At 36.3% G+C, this 27,831-nt stretch overlaps 1 protein-coding gene and 1 long non-coding RNA gene across 5 annotated transcripts; both read right to left on the bottom strand.

The window, feature by feature from the left end:
- Nucleotides 1-214: 214 nt before the first annotated feature.
- Nucleotides 215-27,187, bottom strand: prkchb (protein kinase C, eta, b). Its single transcript, XM_065257202.1, has 14 exons — nt 26,111-27,187; nt 16,960-17,023; nt 16,679-16,838; nt 16,543-16,577; nt 15,052-15,131; nt 14,833-14,962; nt 14,599-14,732; nt 14,380-14,508; nt 13,951-14,124; nt 10,049-10,203; nt 5,486-5,624; nt 5,105-5,293; nt 2,170-2,316; nt 215-1,910 (listed from the first exon to the last, which is right to left on the bottom strand). Exons 1-14 carry the CDS (start codon nt 26,450-26,452, stop codon nt 1,761-1,763), a joined length of 2,028 nt encoding a protein of 675 aa, XP_065113274.1. The 5' UTR covers nt 26,453-27,187; the 3' UTR covers nt 215-1,760.
- LOC135738974 (uncharacterized) lies at nt 19,157-24,088 on the bottom strand. 4 transcript variants are annotated; one of them, XR_012334732.1, is made up of 8 exons: nt 23,321-24,088; nt 23,083-23,231; nt 22,681-22,872; nt 22,062-22,138; nt 21,658-21,745; nt 21,438-21,552; nt 19,460-19,498; nt 19,157-19,365 (listed from the first exon to the last, which is right to left on the bottom strand). It is a non-coding gene; the product is annotated as an uncharacterized lncRNA (long non-coding RNA). The 4 variants fall into 4 exon arrangements; XR_010528808.2 differs by having other exon boundaries at nt 23,083-24,088; XR_010528810.2 differs by having other exon boundaries at nt 22,685-22,872; nt 23,083-24,088.
- Nucleotides 27,188-27,831: the final 644 nt, after the last annotated feature.

Genomic DNA, 27,831 nt, shown 5'->3' with positions numbered 1-27,831 from the left:
ATTTCACAGACCATTACTGTGAATCAGGTGAGTATTTTGTCATAAGGCTTACACTGGATTATGTCAATGGAAACAATATCAAAATACAAAATGTGCTATAAATACACTTAACAAGTGCTTAAAATAATCAGATACGGTAACAAGAGACCTGGTCTAATGTCAAAATGCCTAAGTGATGACAATCTTCCTTACTAATGTACAAACATGTTTGTTGTTATTGGCCTTTATATCAATGCTTTTGTCTTGCAGGCATGGATCCAAAACGTATCAGAGCAACGATGTTTTCACAATACATTTCTAGTTCCAACTGGTTTGTGGAAGTTGCACATAAAAAAAAGATCACTGTTGGGTAATTCTATCACAGCATGATTTTATCTTCAAACAACAGAATGAAAACAAGACACCAATGAGGTGCCAATCATTAGACAATAAAATATCAAATAAAAACAAGGCATATAAAAGGGGGTTGGCAATGACTCAGGTTCAATCATATGGTAATGAGAGTGGTAGCCTATATGTCTTTAAATTAAAAACCCATTAACATTGCAGCACTGATAGCCTATCCAGTGGCAGCTCGTGACTGCTCATCCGAGGGGCGCAAATTCAAAATAAGTGTTCGGATTGTCATGTGTGTTGCTTGTGTTTTTAAAATATGTGTTTGTTGCATCATGTGCATCACATGTTTTGTCAAAATAAGTGCCTGAGGCACATGCATCAAAACCGTTTATGATAAAACGCTCACGTTCACAAAATACACACAAGACACTCCCTTAACAGTAAACTCTAATTACGCATGAGATTATGCAAGTATCTGGCAAATGCGAGCGTCTCTTTAATCATAAACCCTTTAGACGCATCTGCAGCAGGCTCTTATTTTGACAAAACACGTGATGCACACAGGATCTCTTGAAGCGCAGAACACATATTTTGAAATAAGGAACCACAAACATGATGGGCTACATACATGTTGTGACGAACTTCGCATCGAGCGTACTCGAAAAAAGAAGTCACCGGCCGCCACTGCTGATATCTATTGTACATTAATCAGTGCATTAGGATTTAAATACGGGATCAGAACAGCCAATGAATAGATGATAATGAATAATTCATCTTCAAAAAAGTGACATGATAACAGTTCTGCTGTTCTTTTGAGGTGTAAAGAATTTTATGCCTCTTGCCACAGGTTAAGTTCCACTGATTTATTATTTAAAATAATGGACAGGTGATATGCCAGTACTGTCACGTGATGTTTACATAAACACCACTGTTCTTTAATTTTTAACCAACAAACTGACTTTCTATACAAGAGGGTAAGGCAACCTAAACTTATAACATAACAAACTTGTTCCAGTGAATTTTTTGTAAGGTGAATCTGTTCTCAAGCTTACCACAAAGTTGCTAAACAAAGCACTTGGCAACTGCATGATAAATATTATCACCCTAGTAACAAATACAAAAGTAACACTGCACAGCTACACAAGTAAGTCTTCACTAACATAAATTACAAACTGCATTCAAAAAGCATCAGTTCGTTTTGGAATACATAATATTCTTCGGTCCATTGCAATGTATTTGTTTACAGCTGTGACCTATTTTTAGCAGGTGTGGCTTTTAATTCTGAAACCAGTTTACAGCATATGTGAAGAGTGTATAAAAATATATATTTTAACAACAGAAGTTATTACAAGTTGACTAGAGGGAGTTTTTTTAGGGAAAAATTATCATCTGTTCATGCAAAATAAATAAGCAATGGCTGGCTGTTAACTAGCTGATCGCAGTTCTGGTGCTGTGTACGTGAAGTCTTTAAAATCATCCGGGTTGAATGGGAAAATTCCATCTTCTATGGGTGTAAGGGTGGGTTCATCTTGGGTAAAGTCGGGGTCAAAATTGTTCACGTCTTCAACGGATTCCTACAAAACACGACAAAGAAAGGTCGGGAAGATTAAAATGCAGTGCATGTTTCCTTTATTGCATTAACCGCATATCGATACAACACAGATCAGCACAATCTTGTTTTCAATCAGCTGTGCTAGCAACACCAAGGTCATGGGTTTCGATTTTTTCCGGAAACACACAAACTGGTCTAATGCGTACCTTGCACTTTCTTTATCTCACTTTGGTATCTGCCAAATATTTCAATGTATCAGTGCTGAGTTGTGCTTGGCTTACTATTCGAGGAGTGAAAGGTGGTCTGATCTCTCGTTTGTTTAGCTTCTCCCAGTCGAGTCCCGCAAAGAACGGATGTGCAGCTATGGCCTCTTCTCCTCCATCTCTGTTTGTGCAACCTAACCGGGATGCTGGGTCTCTGGTGAGGAACTACGGCAAAAAAGCAAACAGCACTCACTAAAGTTCACAGTTCAAGAGATTTAATCTTCTTTGTGCATGATAGAGCTCTTAAACACTTTTGCATAGAAACCCAAAAGAAATTTGCCCAGTATGAGTGATTTTTATCTTCCTCTTAATATTGATACAACTCTTATCAAACATCCAACAAAGCTGGTGTCAGCAAACGTACGTAAATGGGAAGGGAAGTTAAAAAGGGAACATGCTGAATGCGCACAGTATATCAAATATAGAAAAAAAATCACTTCTTTCTTTTTGTGCATCTCACATGCAGATATGATTAGAAAAACGATGCATTATTAAAAACTAAATTCACTTTCTATATTGTTAGATCCTTACATATATCATAAGTTTGCACGTACAATCATTGACTCTAAGCATATTAAGCTGGCTGAATAAGATCTTTCCAAAAACGACAGTCAGATACAAAGCAACAGAGATTACGCCCGTCGCAGACTGACCCAATGAGATCATAATGCATCACATTCCAGCAGTGTGCAGTGCATTAACTGAGACGTTCAGCCAATCGGATCTGCTCAGACTGGTATGAAGGGTCTCACCACACATCACTTCTGTCTACAGTGTCTGCCTCGTAATAATAGCTTACGTAATGAGACACAGAGGGCACAAGCAGTCTGCTGCACTGAGATTCAGTCAGCTGTGTGGGCCTGATTTTGTTGCTTATTAGACTTTCTCTTGGGGTTACACAGAACCGAACAACTACACACTGAACAGCTGGCCAAAACCCTCAGAGAAGTCATTTGACTGAAATTGCCAAAATGAAAAAAACATGTTCACACAGACATTGTCTAATGTTTCAACATGATCATGCACATCATTTATACAGTGACTGATTAACACCAAACAGGAAGAGTTTGTTTATTCAAAAGCAGTTACAGGAAAGTTTGAGATTTCCCAACACTGCTGCTTCAGACGTAAGCCAAGAAATGGTCAATTTCGTAAAAAAACAAGGAAATGTGAAAGATTTGCATATTAAAGAGATTGGTGAATTTGATACTATAATAATGGGGCTGTAAATCAATGAGATAAAATGTCCTTTTGTGCTCCACAGAATAAAGTATACCCTCACCTAAAGGATTATTAGGAACACCATACTAATACTGTGTTTGACCCCCTTTCGCCCTCAAAACTGCCTTAATTCTACGTGGCATTGATTCAACAAGGTGCTGAAAGCATTCTTTAGAAATGTTGGCCCATATTGATAGGATAGCATCTTGCAGTTAATGGAGATTTGTGGGAAGCACATCCAGGGCACGAAGCTCCCGTTCCACCACATCCCAAAGATACTGCATTTTAGTACAGTGAACTCATTGTCATGTTCAAGAAACCAATTTGAAATGATTTGAGCTTTGTGCCATGGTGCATTATCCTGCTTGTACCTCAAAGTACATATCTGTACATAAATGGAACATATTAGGACCCTTTTTAAAATGTACCATTCCAAAGATGCTCTATTGGGTTGAGATCTGGTGACTGTGGGGGCCATTTTAGTACAGTGAACTCATTGTCATGTTCAAGAAACCAATTTAAAATGATTTGAGCTTTGTGCCATGGTGCATTATCCTGCTGAAAGTAGCCATAAGGGGATGGGTACATGGTGGTCATAAAGGGATGGACATGGTCAGTAACAATGCTCAGGTAGGCAGTGGCATTTAAATGATGCCCAATTGGCACTAAGGGGCTTAAAGTGTGCCAAGAAAACATCCCCTACACCATTACACCACCACCAGCCTGCACAGTGGTAACAAGGCATGATGGATCCATGTTTTCATTCTGTTTATGCCAAATTCTGACTCTACCATCTGAATGTCTCAACAGAAATCGAGACTCATCAGACCAGGCAACATTTTTCCAGTCTTCAACTGTCCAATTTTGGTGAGCTCGTGCAAATTGTAGCCTCTTTTTCCTATTTGTAGTGGAGATGAGTGGTACCCGGTGGTGTCTTCTGCTGTTTTAGCCCATCCACCTTAAGGTTGTGCGCGTTGTTGCTTCACAAATGCTTAACTGCATACCTCGGTTGTAACGAGTGGTTATTTCAGTCAAAGTTGCTCTACTATCAGCTTGAATCAGTCGGCCCATTCTCCTCTGACCTCTAGCATCAACAAGGCATTTTCGCCCACAGGACTGCCGCATACTGGATGTTTTTCCTTTTTCACACCATTCTTTGTAAACCCTAAAGATGGTTGTGCATAAAAATCCAACAACCATGCCACGCTCAAAATTGCTTAAATCCCCTTTCTTTCCCATTCTGACATTCAGTTTGGAGTTCAGGAGATTGTCTTGACCAGGACCACACCCCTAAATGTATTGAAGCAACTGCCATGTGATTGGTTGATTAGATAATTGCATTAATAAGAAATTGAACAGGTGTTCCTAATAAACCTTTAGGTGAGTGTATATGTGTATATAAGTCTCAATCTATTTATGAGATTCAAAGCATCAACGCTTGATGTTAATAAGTGATTTCACAATAATTTCAGTCTTTGACATGATCTTACTTAGTCAATATTATAGATACCAAGTTTATGGTTTCACATAATGTTCTTTACATTACGTAGGATGATTTTATGTAGAAATGTGTAAATCACAAAAAATGACTTTAGCTGTGTTTTCACAGACGGGATCACAATTACGACGGAAAAGTCGGAAAAGGTACTAGAAGTAGAAGAAGAGAAAACTATTTTTCAGTAGGTGTGTGATAAGTTAAGTCAAAGGTTTCTGACAGAAGATCTAGACTCACTCCTTTAAGGATGTCTTCTGCCTCATTGCTGAGCCAGGATGAATAAATAACCTCATCTCGGAGGATACACTCAAAGAGCTCATCCTCAGTGTCTGCTTCAAATGGAGCATGACCTGACAGCATCTCATAGAGAAGCACACCAAGAGCCCACCAGTCCACTGACACACCATATGGTTCCTCCATGATGATCTGAGAGAGACACAACAATGTATAAAACATCAGAACACATGTTTGCTCAAAAAGGTTTGGTTTATATGCTTGTTTCTTATGGGAACTAAAATGTCAAGTTAAAAATATACTGGTATTACTATCACACCATTGGCATATAAATTAACATTACGAATCACAAATTAATCTTTCATCTTTCTAGAAGGTTCTTACCTCAGGTGCAATGTAATCTGGAGTCCCACAGAAAGTGTTAGTTAGTCTTCCATCTAAAATGTCCATTTTGCACATGCCAAAATCTGCCAGTTTGCAGTGGCCTTCACTGTCCAAAAGCACATTATCCAGCTTCAGGTCCCTTTGTCAGAAAACACATCAGAGGGCTATTATTACCACACTATAAAACATCTCTACTATAATGGAAGATTTACATAAAAAAAATTTAAGTTCCCTTAAAAAGGTGTGAAGTTACAATCTGCAAATTTAAGTGCATTTTATAACTAAATAAAAAAAACAGAAATCACAATAATTATTGTTCTTTGTTACAAAGTACAAGTAAAAAATAAAAACAAAAAGATTATGACATGATGTAAACACACTGATTATTTTTCCACTGCAATAAATAAATAAATAAACACATGGATAAAGTCTTAAATCACGAGTAGAAAGACAACACAGAAAACCCCACAGAGGGGTGATTGAGTTCAATAGTACTGACATTCCAGGATTAAATAAGCGTGTAATGCTCATGAACAAGAGGATTCAATCACCTGTCATCAGAAAAGAGAGACAATGATGACCCAGGGGAAACACATACATTGGATTAACAGCTTCCTTGTGACAAAGATTCACAAGTAGGGATGGGCATTTGATAAAATGTTTTAGTCGATTGTCGGGATAATAACCGATCGACTATCGATTAATCATTAATATTTTTATCATAAAAAATAATTATTTAACTTTTATAAAATACAGCGTGTTTTCCTCCATGAGACCTTTATTACAAGATCAACTTGTGGCAAACAGTTAAACTACATTTAGTTAGACAAACAGAACATATATGCGCTTGAATATGCAGTGCTCTTAAGCAGCAGAACCTACAGCTGCGAGCCGCATTCTTAAACAGAGACTTCATTTGTTCCAAAAAATCATGACCTCTTCATGATTATTTTTTTTTTATCAAAACGGAAGGTCACAGATAACGGAGTATGGTGTCAAATATTGTACCCTGGTGGTAAAATGTTGAATTGCTGCCACACAGTGAAATTCATTTAATTGCTTCAAGACACACGCTACGCTAGGCAACACAACCTGCATTAGATTAAAAAAGTATTCGATTAATCAATAACAAATTAACGTCATCGACTAAATTCTTAACGATCAATTATCGATCGTCGATTAATCATGCCCATACCTATTCACAAGGCTATTTGATATAATTTTATTAAATGCAATAAGCAGCTAACATAAAGGGGCGGCTTTATTACAGTGTTGTTTAATGCTTATGATTCTGCAATAAACACTAAAACTAACACTAAATTAAATAATTTTATTATTTAACCCGGGTACACTCAAACTACTGTTTAAATGTTGAGGGTAATTTATTCATCTGGTAACATTTTACAATAAGGGTTTATTTGTTAACAATTAGTTAACTGTCAAACTGTTAACGTTAGTTAATGCACCATGAACAAACATGAAAAACTGTATCGACTTTAGCAAATTTAAAAAAAATAAAAAATGACCCCATGCTGGGTTAAAAATGACCCAATGTTGGGTCAATTTTAACCCAGCTGTGTGTTCCGTCCAATATTTACCCATTATGGGTCAAAAATAACCCAGCCATTTTAAGAGTGAACTGTGCATGTTAAAATTGCCACTTTGTAGGTGTGAGCAAAAATGTGCGGTTTTGGGTGTGTCCTGTTAAATGCAAATGAGCTGATGGAATGCAAACAGTAACGGCCATATTTATTTTTTTATTTGGTGGTTTGTTGAAATTGAAATTCAATTGTGCTGTCAATTATTTTCTCACTCTGCACTAAATGGCAGTGCTGTAGCTGGATAATGCAGATTAAATGGTATTATTTTAATAAGATCCCCTTCTGACATCACAAGGGGAGACCTATTTTTTGACATGCTTGAAGAGAATGGTTTACCAAAACTAAGTTACTGGGTGGTTCTTTTCACATTTTTTTTAGGTTGAAAGTAGCACTGGGGACCCAATTATAGCACTTAAACATGAAAAAAGTCAGATTTTCATATAATGTCCCCTTTAACATTTTCCACATTTTAGAATAATAGTATACTTATCAAAACTTTGCAATAACACAAATGTGGGAATTACACTGTGACTAAAAAAATATTTCATTGTTTTAGCATCTTTACAGTAGCCACCCTTAGTGAACAATTTAAAAAGATGTACTCTTGACATTTTATTAACCAGCTTTTTGACGAATAAAAGAAATTAATTTGTTAGCACATTAAATTTCTTTTCATCTTCAGATCAAAATTATGAAAAACATTTCGATTAAGTGAAATTAGCACATTCATGAATTCAAAGAAAACTTGTACACTTTGTTAAAGCATTCTTCACAAAAATCAATCAAAAAGATGTCTTTCTGTTCTTCACCACACCTAAAGCACTGAGACATGCTAAGTGTTGCGCCTGCAATGGTGGAAAGCTGGTGCTGGCAACAAAAACGACAGCGTGGCACATTTGCCAACCTGGACATTAGCCACAAACCAAAATCTCCAGCTGGAAAACTGGCAGTGAAATTACAGAGCTTGACATCTGGAAAATATTTTTTGTCAGTGAATAATGAGGAAAAACGGTTTGCTCTTGGGATGTGTACACCTATGACAAAATGTGCCTTTACCATGGTGCAACTGTGCTTTTTGGTTAGCACAGCCTAAATTAAAAAAACAAATTTAACCACAACGGAAAAGCAGCTGTAATTGCAACAGTTTCAACAAACAGCCCTCTGTATCTGACCTGAAGTAATGCACTGTCACTGTCAGCCAGTATAGTTAACTCCTCAGATTAAAGCAGAAGCAGATTAAAAACGGCATTACCGAACCATCCAATATAAGATCACGGGTAAGGTAAAGTGGAGGAAGCAGCTTGACTAACTCAGAGGTCAGTAAATAAATTAACTGATGGATTAGTGCAGGTGTCTATTATAGGTAGCCCTGAAAAAGTATGACATCATAAAATGTCAAAGTTAAATTCAATGTGACTAATGTGAGAAGGTATGACAATATATTCATTAGGTATAATTTATGTGCATTGAAATCTTTATTGCCCTTTGTACAGCAATAAAATTAGAGCAGACTGAATGGCAGTTTCCTTCTCTCGAGTAAACAACTTATGTAATAATAGTTGCATTCTGTGTCAGGCAGGGAATGAGCCGTCTGTGACGTCAGCTCAGGTCCTCACTTAAACTGTCAAATAGTAAACACTCAAAGTCTCACGCGAGCAGTTCTTACAGAGGTGTTGTAATTCATTAAAAATAATTGAGTACTAAATGTGAAAGGAAAGGCAGGGGTGGTTGTAAGGGGGGCTGTGGGATCATGTGGGCGACAAGGGGTCGGCAAAGTTCGCTGGGACGGTTCTCGAAACAAGGCCCAGCAGGGAAGCTCGTAAATACCGTTAGTCTCATAGGACTCTTTTGTTTATTTTGGGTTGGGCTTGGTACTATTACAAGGGTGAATGGAAAGCTTATTCAGGTAGACAAAGGTCATGTGATTAGAGCCAATAAGGGCATGAGTGTACAGGAAGATTGAGCTTGAGGGCGGAGACTGCTTGAAATCAGACTTGAGTGTGCATGCAAAAGCAAATAACTGAAGGCAGCAACACTGGGGTGTGAACACCTGCAATAGGCGTTCTGCAAAAGTATTCTTTCAATTTTGCGTACATTAATACAATAGAGAAAGATAAGCCAGTTTGCACAGTTAGGTCAGAAATAATATAGCAATCTTTTGGCGAAAGCTATTTGAAAAGAAATAGCGAACTTTAACTATAAAGAAAATGACCAAAAATGCTGCTAGATCTTATGGGCAACGCTGTGAATTGCCTTTTTAAAGTAAATCATATTTACAAACACTAAAGACAGATAAACAGGGACACACAGAATGCTTTTACATAATCCATTTGAATGGGAAAATACATTTAGGGGCGGTTTCCCGGACAGGGCTTAACCTAGTCCCAGACTAAAATGCATGTCTGAGATGCCTTCATTTAAAATCATCTTGCATTGACATCAGTGCTATTGTTTTTTCTCATGATGCACACCTGTAATGTTTTGTGTAAGGTTCATTGTTAAAACCAGACGCACGGAGTCTGTGAGGTGCTTGCCAATTATTTTTTATATTAGCTTGGCTTTTTTATGTATGTTAACATTTTAAACAATGATAAAAAAATATTAACAAGCAAAATAAAATCAACAAGTAAAAAATTTTTTTTTTGAGTAGATAAATATCAAAAAGTAGCCCTTCAGTTTGTTTTATCTATTCTGGTAGCCCTGGCTCACAAAAAGGTTGGGGACCCCTGATCTAATCCCTATCTGGGAAACTGCCCGTACAGTTATGTATGTACCAACAAAATCTCATAGCAATTTATACCAAGTTAAATAATGTATATGAAATCATACAATCTCATTTCACGTCATACAAATTCATATGAATTAGTCACCTTGTAAAATAGTTACGTATTCCCATTGGATCAGGATTTGTTTAATTGTATGTTCATGTGTGTACAACAGTGTGTTACTTAGGGATGCTGACCTGTAAATGATGCCTTTGGAGTGAAGGAACCTAAGGGCCAAAGTGACCTCAGCAGCATAAAACTGTGCTCGTGGCTCTTCAAAACGCCTGGACTTCTGGATGTGGAACATGAGGTCACCGCCATTCACAAACTCCATGACAAAGAATAGCCGCTCCTGAAAAACCAGGAGCAAAGTGAGCAGTTTTGCTTTATTAAGCAAAGAAACCACTAGGGTTATACATGTATATATTTAAAGAGAAAGAATCACATGTAGTTACCAGTTATAGGAAGGAAAAGAGAAAATAGATGGTAGATAGTGTGTTGTGAATGATTTCGACATAAGTTCTTTAAGCCACATTTAGTGTTTGAGGTGAGGACTGGTAATATGTGTAAGCCAACAGAGATCTTGCATCACTTCCTTCCCAGATTCACCCACAACTTTTACTTGTGAGCTGCAAACTTCTAACACTGACTTCTCAGCAGTACAAACCTCATGATATTGGTGTGCTGCCATCTGATGGTGTGCTGCCATCTAATGTTTACATTTGGTATTACAATGGTGACCCAGTTTTAATCATTTCCAAATTGCAAATCTTTAATGGCTTAAAATTTTAAATGATATAATAATTAATTCTGGTCGTCAAACCTTTAACAAAAGGTTAAATTAATAACGGGGGGTGGGGGGGGGTGGGTATGGGGCATCTTGTGAACAAATAAAATAAGATCTTGAATCTGTGGTATTAGTTGCTCCACACCCAAGACAGATACTAGGTAAAACACTTTCCATTGTCTGTTAAACTGTTGCATAAAACCAAAACTATACTCGCATTTGTGCTGTTATAGCTACAGCCAAATAAGACTTCAGAGTATTACTCTTTATTTAATAATACAATATCACATACTGTAAGCAGAAGTCTTGTATCGCCTGAGGGGGGATGACTGTCTCACTTACAGGGTAAATGTAATTTCCTAGCCACTAGCAAAACTAAACAGGACTGCAAATGTAACTATTATTTCAAATGAGTTTAAAATGCTACATTGGCCACTGAGCGGAAAAACAGATAGTCCTGCTCTACACCCACGCTATAAACATGTTACAAACTTCACCTTCTGTTAATCAGATCTTCCAGTACCAGGAAATCCTCTGATGAAAAAAATATTTTTTTCTTAAAAGAGAACAGCTCTGGTATTCAAGACCATTTTGTTTACACAGAACATAACGTCAAGGGTGTTTTGCTTAAGAAGAGCACATTTCTTGGTCAAGTGAATGAAATTTGGTATTTATTCCACAACACTTTGATTACTGTGTGCAAAACAGAACTCGATCTCTATTGCTGTGTGCAGTGTGATTTATATCAGGCTCACATTACAAATGATCCACTCTATTGCACATCTAGTCAAACTCAGTGTGTTTGTATGAGGGGAAATACTGCACCCTTCTGGTAAATTTTGGTATTAGTGGAAATTGTTTCAAGATTCTAACTGTCTGTGAAGGTGCATTCCTTGAATGCCTTGATCTATTGATACACTGAAATAAAAATTTCTGCAAATACTGTTTAGAAAATGGTCAAAATATAGTACCCTTTGAAATATTTATGCATTGTATACATTGGATGCAGATATGTATACATTTTCTTCCAATATGTACCTTTGAGACACTAAATGAGGTACTAATAAGCTCTCTTTGGTACCAATATGTAACCTTTGACAGCTGGGGTACATATTTTGACAATTTTTTCTGACAGTGCACTATAATCTTATAAAATCACTATACCCACGAACAGTGGCGGCCAGTGACTTCTTTTTTTCGAGGGCACTCAATGCGAAGTTCGTCACAACATGTATGTAGCCCGTCATGTGTGTGGTTCACCATTTCAAAATATGTGTTCTGCGCATCGAGAGATCCTGTGTGCATCACGTGTCTTGTCAAAATAAGTCCCTGCTGCATACGCGTCTAAAGGGTTTATGATAATAGAGACCTTGCGTTTGTCAGATAATCGCATAATCTCATGCGTAATCAGAGTTTAGTGTTAAGGAAGTGTCTTGCGTGTATTTTGTGAACGTGAGCGTCTCTTTTATCATAAACGGATTTAACGTGTGTGCGGCAGGCACTTATTTAAACAAAACACGTAATGCACATTTTTCACATGACGCAACAAACACATATTTTGGAAACACGAGCAACACAAATGACACTCATTTTGTGCCCCTCAGATGAGCAGTCACGAGCCGCCACTGCCCACGAACTAAAACTTCCTCCCTGCCATTCTCAAACACAATTATTTGAAACTACATTACAAAATGGCTCTTAAACACTTGTAAAAATGCTGGGTTGTTTTCATGCCGTGGTTGGGTCCCAAAAGGGCTTTGACACTTTAAATAGTTATGTGTTTCACATTGTTATATCTTATATTCCAGGGGTTAAAGGAAAACATCACAGTTTTTCAATATTATAATACTTTTAATACTAATAAATACATCCCTATCTATTTCAATGCGTGCACTTAATCTTTGTACAACACGTCGTGAATGTGTTAGCATTTAGTCTAGCCCCATTCATTCCTTAGGATCCAAACAGGGATGAATTTAGAAGCCACCAAACACTTCCATGCTTTCCCTATTTAAAGACATGTAATGACTGTTGCATGAGTATTTATAGCATACTCATTACTGGTGGCACAAAATAAAACGTGGCGATTTTTTAAGCGGATACAAAATTTGAACTATATTGTATAGCAGAAGAGCACTTAGTTTGCAGCACTTTTCCTTTAAGATATAACTCTGGGTATTAATAATCTGACGTTTAAACTGTGTATTCCTAAACCTTGGGTTAATGTTCTTAAAGGGCTACTCTAGACCGGTTTTGAGACCGATTTCTGCTTTCTCTGACTCGTCTCGGACTTGTTCCTTCAAAGACTCGGTCTTGACTCGGTTTCGGACCACAGTGAGAGGAGAAGGACTGGTAATTTCAGACCGAGTCCTCAAGAACAACGCATTTTTTATGTTTATATAAAAAACACAACACATAACAATAATAATAAAATGCAATGTTGACGGGCATTATTTGAAAATGACATCCCATGGTGCAATGCAAAGATACTGCCATCAGAGCCGTTTATTTATCTCTAGAAAAATAGGCAGAAGATGATGTATGTTATAGGGATTTTTTTTAATGATAGTAAAATCATAGTCCATATTAAGACTGCTCTTCTAAACAATTCCCAATCTAGCTTAGTCTGTAGGCCTAACTGTTGATTATTAACTGGGGTGATATTAAATCATGAATATGAAAACTGAAATGTTTTTATGGTCTTGGTCTCGACTCGGTCTCGACTCCTAAAGGAATCGGTCTCGACACGCACTTTCTTCATCAAAGACTCGGTCTTGACTCGGACTCGACTCTATTTGAAAACCAACGGACTCTGTCTCGACCCTTCAAAGACTCGGTCTTGACTCGGACTCGGCATAGGCGGTCTCATCCCCATCAATAACTATCATCTTTCATTCAAACACAATCAGAGTTATATTAGAAAATGGGATGGCTTTTCCAAGCTTTATAATGGTAGAAAATGGTACTACTGATTTTAAAGTGCATCATTCCTTCACAGACATAATCCATGTGGCCCCGGGAGGGTGATAATAGTTTTGAATGGCTTAAAAGCGTTTTCCCTCAATCATTTCAGTATAACAAATTGGTTATTAATACATCTATGTCAACATTTTTCACGCTTTGTAGAGAGGAAAACTGCTCTCTATTAAATGGTTAGCTGTTTTAATCCAAAAACCCAACAAACCCAACGGTTGGGTTATTTTCTAGGTTAAAACAATAGTTGCCTATATTTACCCAACCATGGATTGAAACAACCTATTATTTTTAAAGTGTGGTGATAAAGATGGTGTGCAGGTGATTGTGAACTCTTACAGGTGTCTGAAAGCAGTAGTAGAGCTGTGTAAGGAACGGGTGCTGGTGGGACAAAGTCAGCACTTTCTTTTCAATCATGGTCGATTCGACATCATCTTCTTGCAGTATGACATCCTTCTTCAACATTTTCACCGCAAATACCCTATGGTCACTTTTCAAACGAGCCAGCATCACCTATGAACACACATATATAGCACATGAAATCCTTTTTAAATAACATGTCTCCATGTTTGGTACTAGGTATTAAAAGGGTGTCTGAACTGCTATGCTGCCTAAAGTTTTACAGACATGCTGTCTTACAGAATTTGCTGATTGTCATATAACAGGTCAGCAAAGGTCTTATAAATGGGGTTAATAAAGCATAACTGCACCCAATGCAGCCAAACATGTAAGCAAAATGGGCTCTTGTGCAATACCAATGTGTCTTACCTTGCCAAAACTGCCTTTTCCTAGCACTTGCAAAAAACTGAAGTCTTCCAAACCCACTGTAACAGTTTCTTCATCAGAGCCATTTCCTGGTGTTTTAAAAGAGAATTGTGGAGTTCCTGGTATGTGCATCTGTGGAGAAAAATGTGAAGAAATGTCTACAAACATTAATAGACGTTTGCAAACTGACGATGCTTTTTGAGGGAATTCTAATGAGATTACTTGTGACTGCCGTGTGGAAAGTCTGCCCGCTTGCAAACCCATCTCTGCTAGTTTGCTGGCCAGCTCTACGCTGTTTATCCCGCAGTTAGGTGCAACGTTGTGCTGGCACCGTTTATGGATGTTCATCTTGCAACCTGGATAATTCCCCAAGAAACACAACAATTGTGTATTATCACAAAGCAGGTGTGTACCAATCATCTGTACCAATAACTCCAAAGCAAACCGCGTGCTTACTCTTGCAGTGGAGACCCTGTTTCACTATTCCATAAAGTAGAGATCCGCAGTGGTTACAGTACGTGGGAACTTTGTAGTTGTGTTCCCGGAACTGGTGCGGAACGTTGATGCTGAATCCCAGGCTTGGGCCCTGTAGAAAGATGTGTGTGTATATCAATGACATAACTATGCTATTATAAGAATTATGAACACGCAACACACACACATACAGACTCTTACCTCATTCATATTTTTCTTCATACGTGGGCACTCGGTTACAACCAAATCGTGGCATTTCTTATGGACTACACATGTGCACACTACATAAAGAGTGGATAATAGTTTTATTTAGTTCAAAGCAGCTATACAAAAAACATTTCAGTACAAGGGACACACACATACACCTACACAGGCACACACACATGAGCTATCTAAATTAGGACATTCCATACAACTATATTGTTTAAAACCAAGCGTGCCGCACAAGCCCTGAAAAGTGAAGCCAAAACGTCTCGATCGCCCCCCAGTGACTGGTCCCAGTATAGGTCATAAAGCCCGCCTCCCCATGGTATTCAATGGGACTTGAGACCAACTAAAAAAATTAATTACACTTCAATTATCTTTTTTCCGAACCTGGTTTCTGTCATTTATTGTATTTTTTATCACACTGATGTAAATTCAAATGTTTGTTTTTAAAATAAGTTTGTGTTTAGTTACTTATTTAAAGCAACACCAAAGAGTTTTTTTTACCTTTAAATAACGTTTCCAAAAAAGTTTCAGTTGTTCATCCACTCAAAACAGGGTGAATGGCACTTTCACATTCGCTTTGCAGCCCTCTATCGGCCAAAACCGCACTAAAGAAGTTTCCAACCGTCGGGTAGTGGTCCTGTAGTTCGGGTGAAAACTATAAAAACTTGCTTTACGGCAGACCTACAATCCAATCAGAGCCAGCTATGCTGCAGTATTTACGACAGTGGTAATGAACAATTGCGCTTCTAACCTGTAGGGGGAGCAAAGAGCAATAAGTCTTTAGTGTTGTTTTAATGCTATAAAAACGGTGGTGTCACGTCATGATTGACAGCTGTGATATCGTGTGATATGCGCATTCTGCGAAATCGAAATCGATCCCAGACTCAAGACCCAAGATGTCAGCGCCATATCGGGACACTGGCGGCTTCACTTTTCACCAATGGAAGGGAGCGAACAGGCGTCGTCCATCTTTTTATTTACAGTCTATGTTTAAAACACTTTCAGAAAAGAAAAAACAAGAAGGTACAAAAATTGTCACGGGGGTTGTACATTTTTAAAAAGTACACTAACAGGTGCATATTGGTACCTCAAAGAGGTTCCTCAAAGGTACATATCTTTACCAAAATGGTACATATAAGGACCATATAAGGTAGTTTCCCAGTGACAAAGTTTGTAAATTTTTTCTGAAAGTGTTGAGCACTTGTTATAAATACAATAATCTTTCTTTAACCCTAACCGAACAATGTCTACATTTTACAATATAATAAACTTTATTACTATATTTTTACAAATGTTTTTACAAATGAGGATGTCCAAAGGGGGGTTTTGTTTACGTTTCTCACTTTTTGGTATAAATTTGTCCATAAAATATAGTTAAGCAGGCATACAAACATACATGTATATAAGCAGCAGATAGCAAACTAATTGCGAATATGTAAATGTTTTTATTCTTGTTTATTCTTAAATTATTTGCATACTCACCCTGACACTGATAACCTTGCTTTCCAAATACACCCCTGTGGTAACAAAGAACACACATTTGCATATTTTCAGTTGTTACCATTTATTGAATGTAGTCGTATGTCCATGAATGCATTTTTGTTATGTTAAGTCTCACCAGATGAAGTTTTTGCAATGGCAACAAAACGTAGGCTGTGGAAGAAAGGTCGCCATGAATTTATGTCCATTGACCTGATGAACCTTTCTTCTTTTCAATGCTCTTTGCCTCTTTCTGGTTAGGTTTCTATGACTCTTTATAACATTCACCACAGCTTCGTCTGAAAGTCATAGCATAGTGCTTAAATTAAGTATGATGCATAGTAGTTGTGGGTGAGTAATAGTTTCTCAGAAACAGTTACAAAATAGACAAGATGTAATAGTATGTTTAAGACATCTCACCATCTGTAAAGGTGCCGGTGAGAGAGAGGGTGATATACACACTTCCTTCTGGTTCCAGGTTTACCTGGAAGAAAAATGAATATCTCAGTGAGTTTATATGTAACACTTTGTGAACTGACAGTATTACATCACTACTTAGTGACTAAAATACTACAACTTCATAACAAGATCTTCTTTACAAAAATAGAGGGTATGTTGTACTGTGGAAAAGCATGCTTTAATTTAAAAAATAGTCAAAATTCCAGACACATTTTTAAGATTCTTTTTAAATAGTTCATGTTCATTCACAAAGTTCAGAGGCTTATGTCATGCATAAAATATTGTGATTGTAGATAAACACAAATTTTTTAATAAGAAACTTTAAACTTTGTGCACTCAGCTGACCTTCATGTTTTACTGTTGACATTGTCGGTTAACGGAAATTATATTGGAATGGAAAGAAGGATGTGGTTAAATGAAAACGATGAAAAGTCGCAACAGACCAATGATTTAAAATAAAACACTGAGCTTACATTATTCTTCAAAGTCTGCATGAGTGATTTGGTACACATAACGTGTACAGAATCATTTGGCCTGTTGCTCTTTATGTTGAACTACCTCTGTTATTATATCTCTCTGTCCATCACTTATCTCGTGCTACCTTGTGCGAAGAATTCCCACCACATGAGGTTAGACAGGGAGAGCAGGACAAGCCGGTTTAGGGAGTCATGTCCATAACATGCACCGACAACAACACAACAAGCACTTTAAAAACTGTTTAGGCATTGGTGCCCTACCACCTAGTAACAGCATAAGAAATACTTACAAAATAAAAAATTCATACTCTAACCAATGGTTTAGCAAAAAACCAACATTTGCATTTTTAAATTAACCTATTTGCTAGGTTTTGTCGACCCTACCAAGCTTATATCCCCGGCAGCCCCAAAATATGTTTATTCAGGAACTGTTCAACACCTAAAGTTTAGACATCGGGGAATTTGAGTTGTAACAGATCTGTGGGAGAGATTATTAGTAGGTAAGGGGCTTAAAGAGGAATCTGGTTAGTTTGGTTGAACAACATGTTTCTGCTGATGATATGTTAGTCTGTGAGCAGTGACATCAGTGATACACGCACACAGATAAACTGAGAGTGAGATAATAACATTTTCATTTGTGCATTACATGTGGGTTTTTCAAGTTACGTAACTACATACATATCAACATTACACCACGTCAACTTCATGCACTGTTCTAATGAAGGCCAAAGGAATACAAAATATTACACTAAAATCACCATGTTTTAAACCATAAGACCAGAATTGAAATATGACTCTAAAATAAAACTGTGTCTTTGAGAAATATATAAGCTTTATTACTAGATACCGGTTTTAAGGTATACTGAGGTTTTAAAGAGTAAAGGTTTTTTAAACCACTAAGATTTTGGGTGATAGCCTACTATTTCCAAGGTATGAGCTCTGTTAATGCAAAATGAATTAAATCATTAAATTATGTACACTGTAAAAAGTTTATTGTCAAATTAACAGTAACTTACTGGCAACAATTATCCAGTAGTTCCTGTATTTCAAACAACAGTAAAATTACTGTAGAAAGAATGACAGTAGTTTAAAGGATACTGCAAAATGAAGTACAGTATTATACTGTTTTTTGTAAGATCCAACATACAGCATTTTACTGTTATACTGGAAATGTTACTGTTATTTATTTTACAGTATAAAATATATACTACTGTATTTTCCAATTTTACTGTTATTTATTTTACAGTGTAAAATATATACTACTGTATTTTTCAATTTTACTGTTATTTATTTTACAGTGTAAAATATATACTACTGTATTTTTTAAGATTAAATTAAATACTGTTATTTTATTGGTTGATGTTAAATATAAAGACAACAACTATATCTTTAAAAGCAGAAAATTTATTGTGCAGTTTTAACTGTATATTTGTAACAATATTAACAAAAATAACAAAAAAATGATTAGATTTTAAACAAAAAGTAAAGAAAAAATAACAAAATCAGTCAGCAATCAATGTATCCAATTGTTGCCATAGTGTAGTTACCCTAAATGAGAAAACCACATCATACAATACAGTGAAAAGCATAATTACAATACAGTTTTTTGTAGGTAGTATGGGTGGTGGTGGCAGGATGAAGGTGTAGGTCAGTAGTAGGCAACGTCGGTCCTGGAGTGCCGAAATCCTGCAGATTTAATTTCCAACCCTGATAAAACCTCGCCTACCTGTAGTTTTCTGGTGACTCTTCAGATCTAGTTGTTCAGGTGTGTTTGTTTAGAGCTGGAGCAAAACTCTGCAGGACAACGGCACTCCAGGACCGACATTTCCTACACCTGGTGTAGGTGGTGGGGGCGTCATATACAGCAGGGGCGACAGCACTTGTGATAATCCTGTAACAAATGATAAAACAAATTAATAATAAGTCAAAAAATAAACTAATCATCTAAAATGCTTGTTTTTAGCAATAATGTACTTTGAGCTCACCAGTTATAATCTAGAACATGGCCAAGTCTCGAGATCCACCTTGAGAGAACAGAGAAAATATTACGGAGAATGTTACAATAACATTACTGAAAGCTTAAATAACCCAGTCGCAGTGCTGGTTGGTGACTTCTTTTTCAAGGGTGCACGATGCAAAGCTTGTCACAACATGTATTTAGCGCGTCATGTAAACTTATGTGTATCACGCATCATGTCAAAATGCGTGTCTGCTGCAGATGCTTCAAAGGGGTTTATTATAAACGATCTCGCTAAATCTCATGTGTAATCAGAGTTTAGTGTTAAGTTAGTGTCTTGCGAGTATTTTGTGAAAGTGAGTGTCATAAAATCATAAACCCTTCTGACGCTTTTACAGCAGGCACGTATTTTCACATAAGGCAAGATGCACATGGTTAACATGACACAACGAACGCATACTTTGACATGATGAGCAACACACATTACACTCTGAACACATATTTTGAATTTGCACCACTTAGGAGAGAAGTCACCAGCCACCACTGCGAAGTAGAATTACATTTTGAATAAATAATATTTAATAGACCACAGGTAGACTATTAAATATTTTTGCACGATTTTACACATTTCAGTGACTAAAACATGACACAAATATTACCCATAAATAGGGGTGTGCCGGTTTCAGAATTGGTGATGTCGGTTATGACATGAGTCAAATGTGACGGTTCGTAACATAACTGTCGGTGGGGTGTGTTTTGCTCGTTTAAATGCTCGTGGATTGACGGGAAAGTGTCATTTTACCATAAAATCATGAATGTTATGCCAAGTGTGTTTCAAACAGTAATAATGTTGAACAATTTAACAGAAAGCAATGAAATATTTAAAAAACACACTATTGCAAGAAGACTGCGCTGTCACTCTCTGCCCAGCATAAATTAATCCTCTATCTATCATCTATCTTAATAATCTTTAGAGAAACAAATTTGTGCCATGGGCTTTTTATGTCTGTAATTGTGTCTATATATATCTGTCAGTACAGAACAGCACAAAAACAATGTGGATTTAAAGCGTATTGAAGAGGTTTTGCTCATAAATGCAGGTAAAAGAAAGTAATGTGAACTTCAGATTGTTATTAAACTGCACACTATGCGCTGCAAACGCAACCGGTGTAAAAGCACAATGGCCACGCGCAGCAAACGCTCTCCACAGACGCGCTGCACAGTGCTCACCCGGCGTTTGAATAAACTAGACACTGATTAGCTACTTGCTCTAAGTTTCTTTAAAATGAACAGCAAGCAGTGAATGTGCGTTCAGGAGAGTTAGTAGGTTAGCATGGGAGGATTTGAACTTGAAAAGCGGAGTGTACTGACGGAAGAGATGATTTGAAAGGTGAGACTTTGTTTAATATGTTTAATCTCAAAAGTAACCGAAAAGTAACCTGGTTTGTCCTGTATGTCAGCGCGTTGTCAGTGTTGCTCCGCTCTGTATTTTCACTGCGTGAGAAAATGAGGGGGCGTGTAACACAGACTGTTAACAATTGTTTTTAATTAGTATTTTAAAATTCTTTGATAAAAAATGTTTTTAAAAATATTTTAATAACACGGTTTTGCCGGTTATAGAGTTCTAATGACGGTGTTCAACTATAACCGTCGGTCTCACGGTTATATAATGACCGTCACACCCCTACCCATAAATAATAACTGGTGTATGAAATAAATAAATGTGTTAACTATAATAATTATTATCAATAAACACAAAACTAATTCCGTATAGACCATTCCAAACTTAAGACATTAAATGAACAAATTTACACAAAACTATATACGAACCAATTACCACTAAGTAAGGTTTGTTATGGCAAAACAATTTATAGAAATACGTTGTTTGTACAATTTTAGAAGTGTTATAGACTGTCTTTTGTAGTCACCAAAAATGTTTAACGTTTAGTGTGCAATGATGGGTTTGGACATGCTACACTGAAGGAGACAAAAAAGAGATACAGTACCTCTGTTACCTCCACTTTCAGGATATTGACACCATCCATTCTGATGCTGGCTCCTCACATCAAGGTGGTTTAAAGTGCCATGAAAAATTGTTGTTGGTGTTAGCTTTGCTGAATCCTGTGAAAATAACATGTACTGAGTAACTAAAAATACAAGTTAAAGAGATGAGTAATAAATTGCATCAAAATCTAACCTCTATTGTTAGCCAAACTCAAAACTTACATTTTCCAGACAAAAGGTAAACTTGCTGTATTCTCAAGATGAAGAAATAAAATGAGCAGTGCAGGGTTTTTCTCCATATCAGAAACACCTGTGTAAACATAAAAATAAAACACAAGTTATTGCCACACTGATTAAAATATACTGTACTAAGTATGGGAGCTGTAAGAGATTAATACACACTCATTAAATACACTCAGCAAGTAGTTGCTTACCTATAAATATTAAAATAATTATTGGATAAATTTCATCCTTGTTAATGTGCTCCCAACTGATGTGCTGTTCCAGTTCTGTGCATTTTTCAAGTGTATAGGCAGTTCCTGACCAAACGCTTGACCAGTCCAGTACAGTAAAGTAAAGTAAAGTAATTGTTCAACATTTCAAATTGGGTATAAAAAAAATTATACCTTTTTGAGCCAGTATGTCCTGTCTTCAGATTTAGATGAAGGTCCTTCCCAAACCACATCTTGATGTCATAAAGAATCTTAAACACATAACATTTCAACAGAATGATTCAGGGCACTTGCACAGTTATACCTGAAAATGAATAGATTTTGTTCTAACTCAGATGATCACATGATATTGTCATAACCACATAATAATAAGTAAGATATTGTTTCTGTCTTAATAGATTGATTGCAGGCTTTGCCTGATGCTAAATGCATGGTAAAACAATTTTATTAACAGATAATTGAACCACGTAAAAAAATAATAATAATTGAACCACGTGACTTCTCCCGATCATCCGGGACATATGACCATCATGTAATGGCAGCGTATACAAAACAGGGATACAAAGGAAAACGTTGATCATTGGATTAATCCATATCAGGTCCTAGAACACAATTTCAGATCTCATGTCAGCAGAACACTAATACATTTTCACATAAATATTCGCAGATATTACTTAAATCCACAATACATCTTTGTGTATGGATAGTCCTATTATTAGCAGATGAACAAAAGTTATGTGACTGAAAAGAGTAAGGCTTTTATGAAACTACACAATAATAAGTTAGTACTCACCCACTGTTTAAAAAAGCACTGCTGGTCTCAATCCAAGTGAGCACACAAACACACCGCCACGCAAGCACAGGATCTCTTCAGTGCGATGTCCGCTGAAGTGATGATATCCCCGCGATAGACGAAAGGACCAGCATGCAGGCGTAAAACTACCGTAGAAAATTTGTCGTGGACTGTAGCCCAGATTTACATACACTAATAAAGAAAATAAAACATTGTTAAATCTATTATACGTCTTTTCAATACTTCTAGCTGCCATAATGTTCAGTCAAGTTCACGTTCAGTCATTAATGTATTATTTTAAACCTATTCCACAGATATTCATTAAACAACGTATTCTGGCACAACATAATTCAAGTTTATAACGTTATTTATTTAACACATTAATTTCTTTCTCTTACTTACCTCAGCAAAGTCTCTGTCAACACAACACGATAAGCTCAGACTCGCCCTGACCGTTAATTTGAAAATGCCCTGCGCGGGGTTTTACACAGTGAACGTGCTTTATTTTGCACACAGGCAGACAATCATTGTGTAGTTGCAGAAGTTGTTTGCTGTTATGACAGAAATTAAGTAAAATTTAGCCGAAAGAACCCTTTAGTGCCAATAAAGTCTCATACCAGATATTGCATATAGCACTTACCAGATAATGATGAAGTGAGTGAAGACAAACACGACGACACAATATCTCGTATAATAGCTCGCTGTCATTTTGTGGTCACAAAATTAATGTTAGCATATACGTATTAATATTCACCCAGCAGATATTAATAAAGAAATACGCGCTAGATGAGCAGAACAGATACGACGACACACACGCGTTCTCCCACTCCCCCTACTGACAGAACTGAGGAGCACATCACGTGACCGACTCGCGCCTGAACCCTTCGCATTTGTTTAATCAAATTCTAAAATTAGCGCTTTTTTAACTAATCGACTGTTATTTGAAGATTATACATATATATTATCGCCTAAACTAATCTTAAAAATACATTTTGTGACCCAGAGGCAACAATATTAAGAACTGATGGTATGTCTATTGAATTGGCTGGTGATTTCATTAAAGCCTCAGAAAAGGCACCTGATTTATGTTAAAGGAACACACCGAGCATCTGATGTGAAAACAGACATTAAACCAAATATCTCACAAAAAAATTAAGCATTTAAGATATAAATAGACGTTTGTCATTGTGTTTTGCAGTTGGTTGGTAATACTGTATTCAGAGTAATATTTCCCATAATGCATTGGAAAACTACAGTAGCCTACTGTACAAAGCTTATGCAGTAAAAAACTGTTGAAAATACATTAAAATACTGTGGAAACAACAAATCTATAGTAACAAACTGTAAACAACTTATACAGTAAGAAACTGTCGAGAAAAACAGTAAAAAACTGTGAAAACAACGAAAATTATTTACAGTGTAACTGATTTGATGTTTACATTCAATATATATTACAAAAATGTATTATGATTTAAAGGCTTTATTTTTACCTGGCATACAAGTTTTATGTTGCTTAAAAATAAAGTGTATTGTGTCCAGTTGAAAAGTTATTGTTTGTATATGCAGACTTTTGATAATAACACATTTTAACCCATTTTAGTGTTGAAACCATACCCATACTGGCCCATACGTATACTCATTATTACATTGGGTTTAAAGCTAATAGTGTTAAGCTTTATGTTCTGTACCAAATTCTTCACATTAAAAATATTTAATTGTAGGTTGTATTGTCCCCCTCTTCAGAAAAAGATATTTTCAAATTTGACAATATTTTGCTCTAGAGTAGTTAAAACATACTTTTTAATTGGAACGAAAGAAAATTATATTTAGTACAAAAACACAATGTATTAGTGTATGCTTTAGTAAAAAATGTAGACCTAGTGACCACTTAAAGGAATAGTTCACCCAAAAATGAACATAAGTTACTCACCCTCATGTTGTTACAAACCTATATACATTTCTTGTGATGAACAGAAAGGAAGATATTTTGAGAAATGTTAGTAACTAAACCATTCGTGGACCCCATTTACTTCCATAGTATTCTTTCTTCCTACTGTGGAAGTGAATGGGGTCCACGTATGGTTTGGTTACAAACATTTCTCAAAATATTTTCCTTGTGTTCATCAGAACAACGAAATTTATGCGGATTTGTAACAACCTGAGAGTGAGTAAATGATGACAGAATTTTCATTTTTGGGTGAACTATCCCTTTAACACATTTATAAAACAACAACCACACAATGAATTCACATTCATATATATATATATATATATATATATATATATATATATATATATATATATATATATATATATATATATATATATATATATATCCCAACCCTAGACCCAAGATAACACTTGAGAGCAACCCAATGACTATAGGTTATACTATTAAGAAGTGTAACAGCACAGTTTCCCTCATCCAGCAACTAAAATGTTAAGTATATGTCTAAACCAGAATTAATCTTATTTTAGCTTCTGGACCGATTCAAAAGTAGGACACAATAATATCGAACCACACATCACAGCTCACACAGTTTAACCATAGATCTAACTGCAGGTACATCTCTACAGAGTTTCCATGATGCATGGTGGGGTGCAAAGTGTGGTTTTGAGCACGGCCTAGTTATTGCACATCTGAAAGAGTCAGACCCTCATGTAAAACAGCAGTGTCAGGCAAAGACAACAACTACAAAGAAAAGGATGTTGGTGTGGCATTGATGGTTATTTCCACCTGCATTTTATTTGCAAATTAAAACAATGCAAATGACTAAACTAATGCTCATGTTAACAGTAAAGTGTTATCTCTGCTAAATAAATATGATACAAACTGTAATGGTTTCTACCACAATGAACCAACTGCTGTTTACCATTAAAACCTTTACAAACTGCTTTATCTGGTGTTTTAGGATTTTATTCAAGTTGGATTTCAGAATGATTTTCCAGTTTGGTCCAAACAATACTCCACTAACAGAAGTCAACACACAGATATCAGTTGAGAGACCATTACAGTTTTCATTAAAAACATTATAACCATTAAATCGGTTGGATCTTCTGTGATGGTTTCTATTTCCACTGTTAAAATACTGTAGTACAGTTAAGTTATTTACTATAGTAAACTGTAGATACTAAATACATATCCATATTTACTAATAAATATTGCATAAAACTGTATTTACTACACTAGTTAATACTACATAAACAAAGTGTCCTATAATATACCACAGTAGGCTATACTACAACTTTAGGCTACTGCAGTTTACAATAGGAAATACTAAAGTAGACTACTTATTTTTACATGTTGTTTGTTTGTTTTAGCATATACCATTTTCAAATAAACGCATCCACATTTTAGCAATAATATTATTAAACTCATCCACTATATAATAATGTAATTTATTAACATTATATACAGGTGCACACTCACCCATCCCTCAAACGTTTGTCTTGAGTTTGATGATGTTAATAAATCCTCCAGTTGGATTCTGTAATTGGCTACAAAGTCGTCGTATCCTATCGGGGTGCTGTGAAACACAGCCAGCTCCAACTCTTTGCCATTAGAGATGTATGGACAGAATTCATCATTGAAGGTCGGTCTGTTAGTCTTTATTTTTGTTTCGGTCTGTCCAAGTATAACGTTGTCTACTTTCACAACTATGTAGGGATCCAGGTGGCTTTTTCTTGGTAAGGTGTGCCGAGTCGAGAAAGTTGTCGGTTTTAAATTCACCGCTTCCCCGATACGAAGCCTCAGATAGCCTTTGAATCTCATAGTCTATGGATAACTAAATAAAGCAACCCTACACAGTGCTAAAAAGTCATATATCATTTGTTTAAAATAAAACGAAATAAAATAGCACTCTTCAAGACATTTATCCAGACGATCGTATCAGAGAAATATCGAGTAGTTGCGCTAATAAAGTTATTCTATTGGTAAGTTTCTAAACAAACAACAACTTGAAGCAAGGCTTTGCGCAATGTAACTTAGTCAGGTAAAATTATTAAAAAGGTAACAGTCAAAAACAACGAACCAAATCTCTCGTCCTTTGCAGGAAATCGTCTCTCTCTCTCTCTCTCTCTCTCTCTCTCTCTCTCTCTCTCTCTCTCTGCGTGTGTGTCAGACTTGTGGCACTGCGCAGACCAATCCGCCCATAGCATCACAGTACCGTGGAAGCGGTGGGTTTTGAATTGTTCTCGCGGTACTATGATGTCATACACCGAAAGGTTTGCGCAGGGCCATGTCGAACACACATTTAAAGTCCTTTCTCTCTCTCCCCGCATCGTAGTAAAGCTCAACGTCAGACTCTCACTCGTACAAGCCTCATTCCGCATGTATGCCCTCATCATTTCTTAAAAAGTATGCAAACAATGCTAGCACAAAGACAAAAGCCGATGATTTGACACACCTCACACTGTATAATACTTTCAATAGTAACAGAGATTTAAAAATCCACACCTCACTGTACTTTCGATAGCAACAGAGATCTAAAACTCCATTCATCCAGAAGTAATCGCAGAGTACGCCCAATATAGCCAACAAGGAAACGTGCAGTATTTACAGTATTTATGCAAAACGGGAAAAACAGTAGCGTGCACAGACTAGTCCCAATAAATACCCGTACAATGTTCTCGACTCAAATTTTATAACTGTGATGGACTGGTCACAAATATATGGAAGGAAGGAATACGATATATTAAAAGTGAAAGTGTTTAAAGTACTTTTTTCAACCATCGTTTTAGAAAAAAATTCCAAATGTTTTCTACGATGGTGACATGTTTATTGATTTAAACTATTTTATTTTATTGCCTCAGCCCTTAAATGTATTGTTTTAAAGTAAAAGTGCTATAATAAATCACTTTTTTATTTATAATTAATTATTTAATATTTATTAAGTCTTTGACTTGATAGCAAGGTGACATTGATTAAATGTTAATATTCCATCAGAATCATCATTTTTGCTAAATAATATTGAATCAGTGTTCTGTCTCAATGTTGAAAAGCTAAATGAATCAATGTTGATAATACATTTCTTTTTCTATGTTGAAAAGCCAAACATTGAACCAATGTTGATAAAACATTTCTTTTTCCACGTTGATAAAACATTTCTTTTTCAACGTTGAAAAGCCAAACATTGAATCAATGTTGATAAT

The sequence above is a fragment of the Paramisgurnus dabryanus genome, chromosome 12 (genome assembly GCF_030506205.2).
Source record: "Paramisgurnus dabryanus chromosome 12, PD_genome_1.1, whole genome shotgun sequence".
NCBI classification, from domain to species: Eukaryota; Metazoa; Chordata; class Actinopteri; order Cypriniformes; family Cobitidae; genus Paramisgurnus; species Paramisgurnus dabryanus.
The sequence above is the reverse complement of the archived record's forward strand: the minus strand, read 5'-3'. Positions and strand labels throughout refer to the sequence as shown.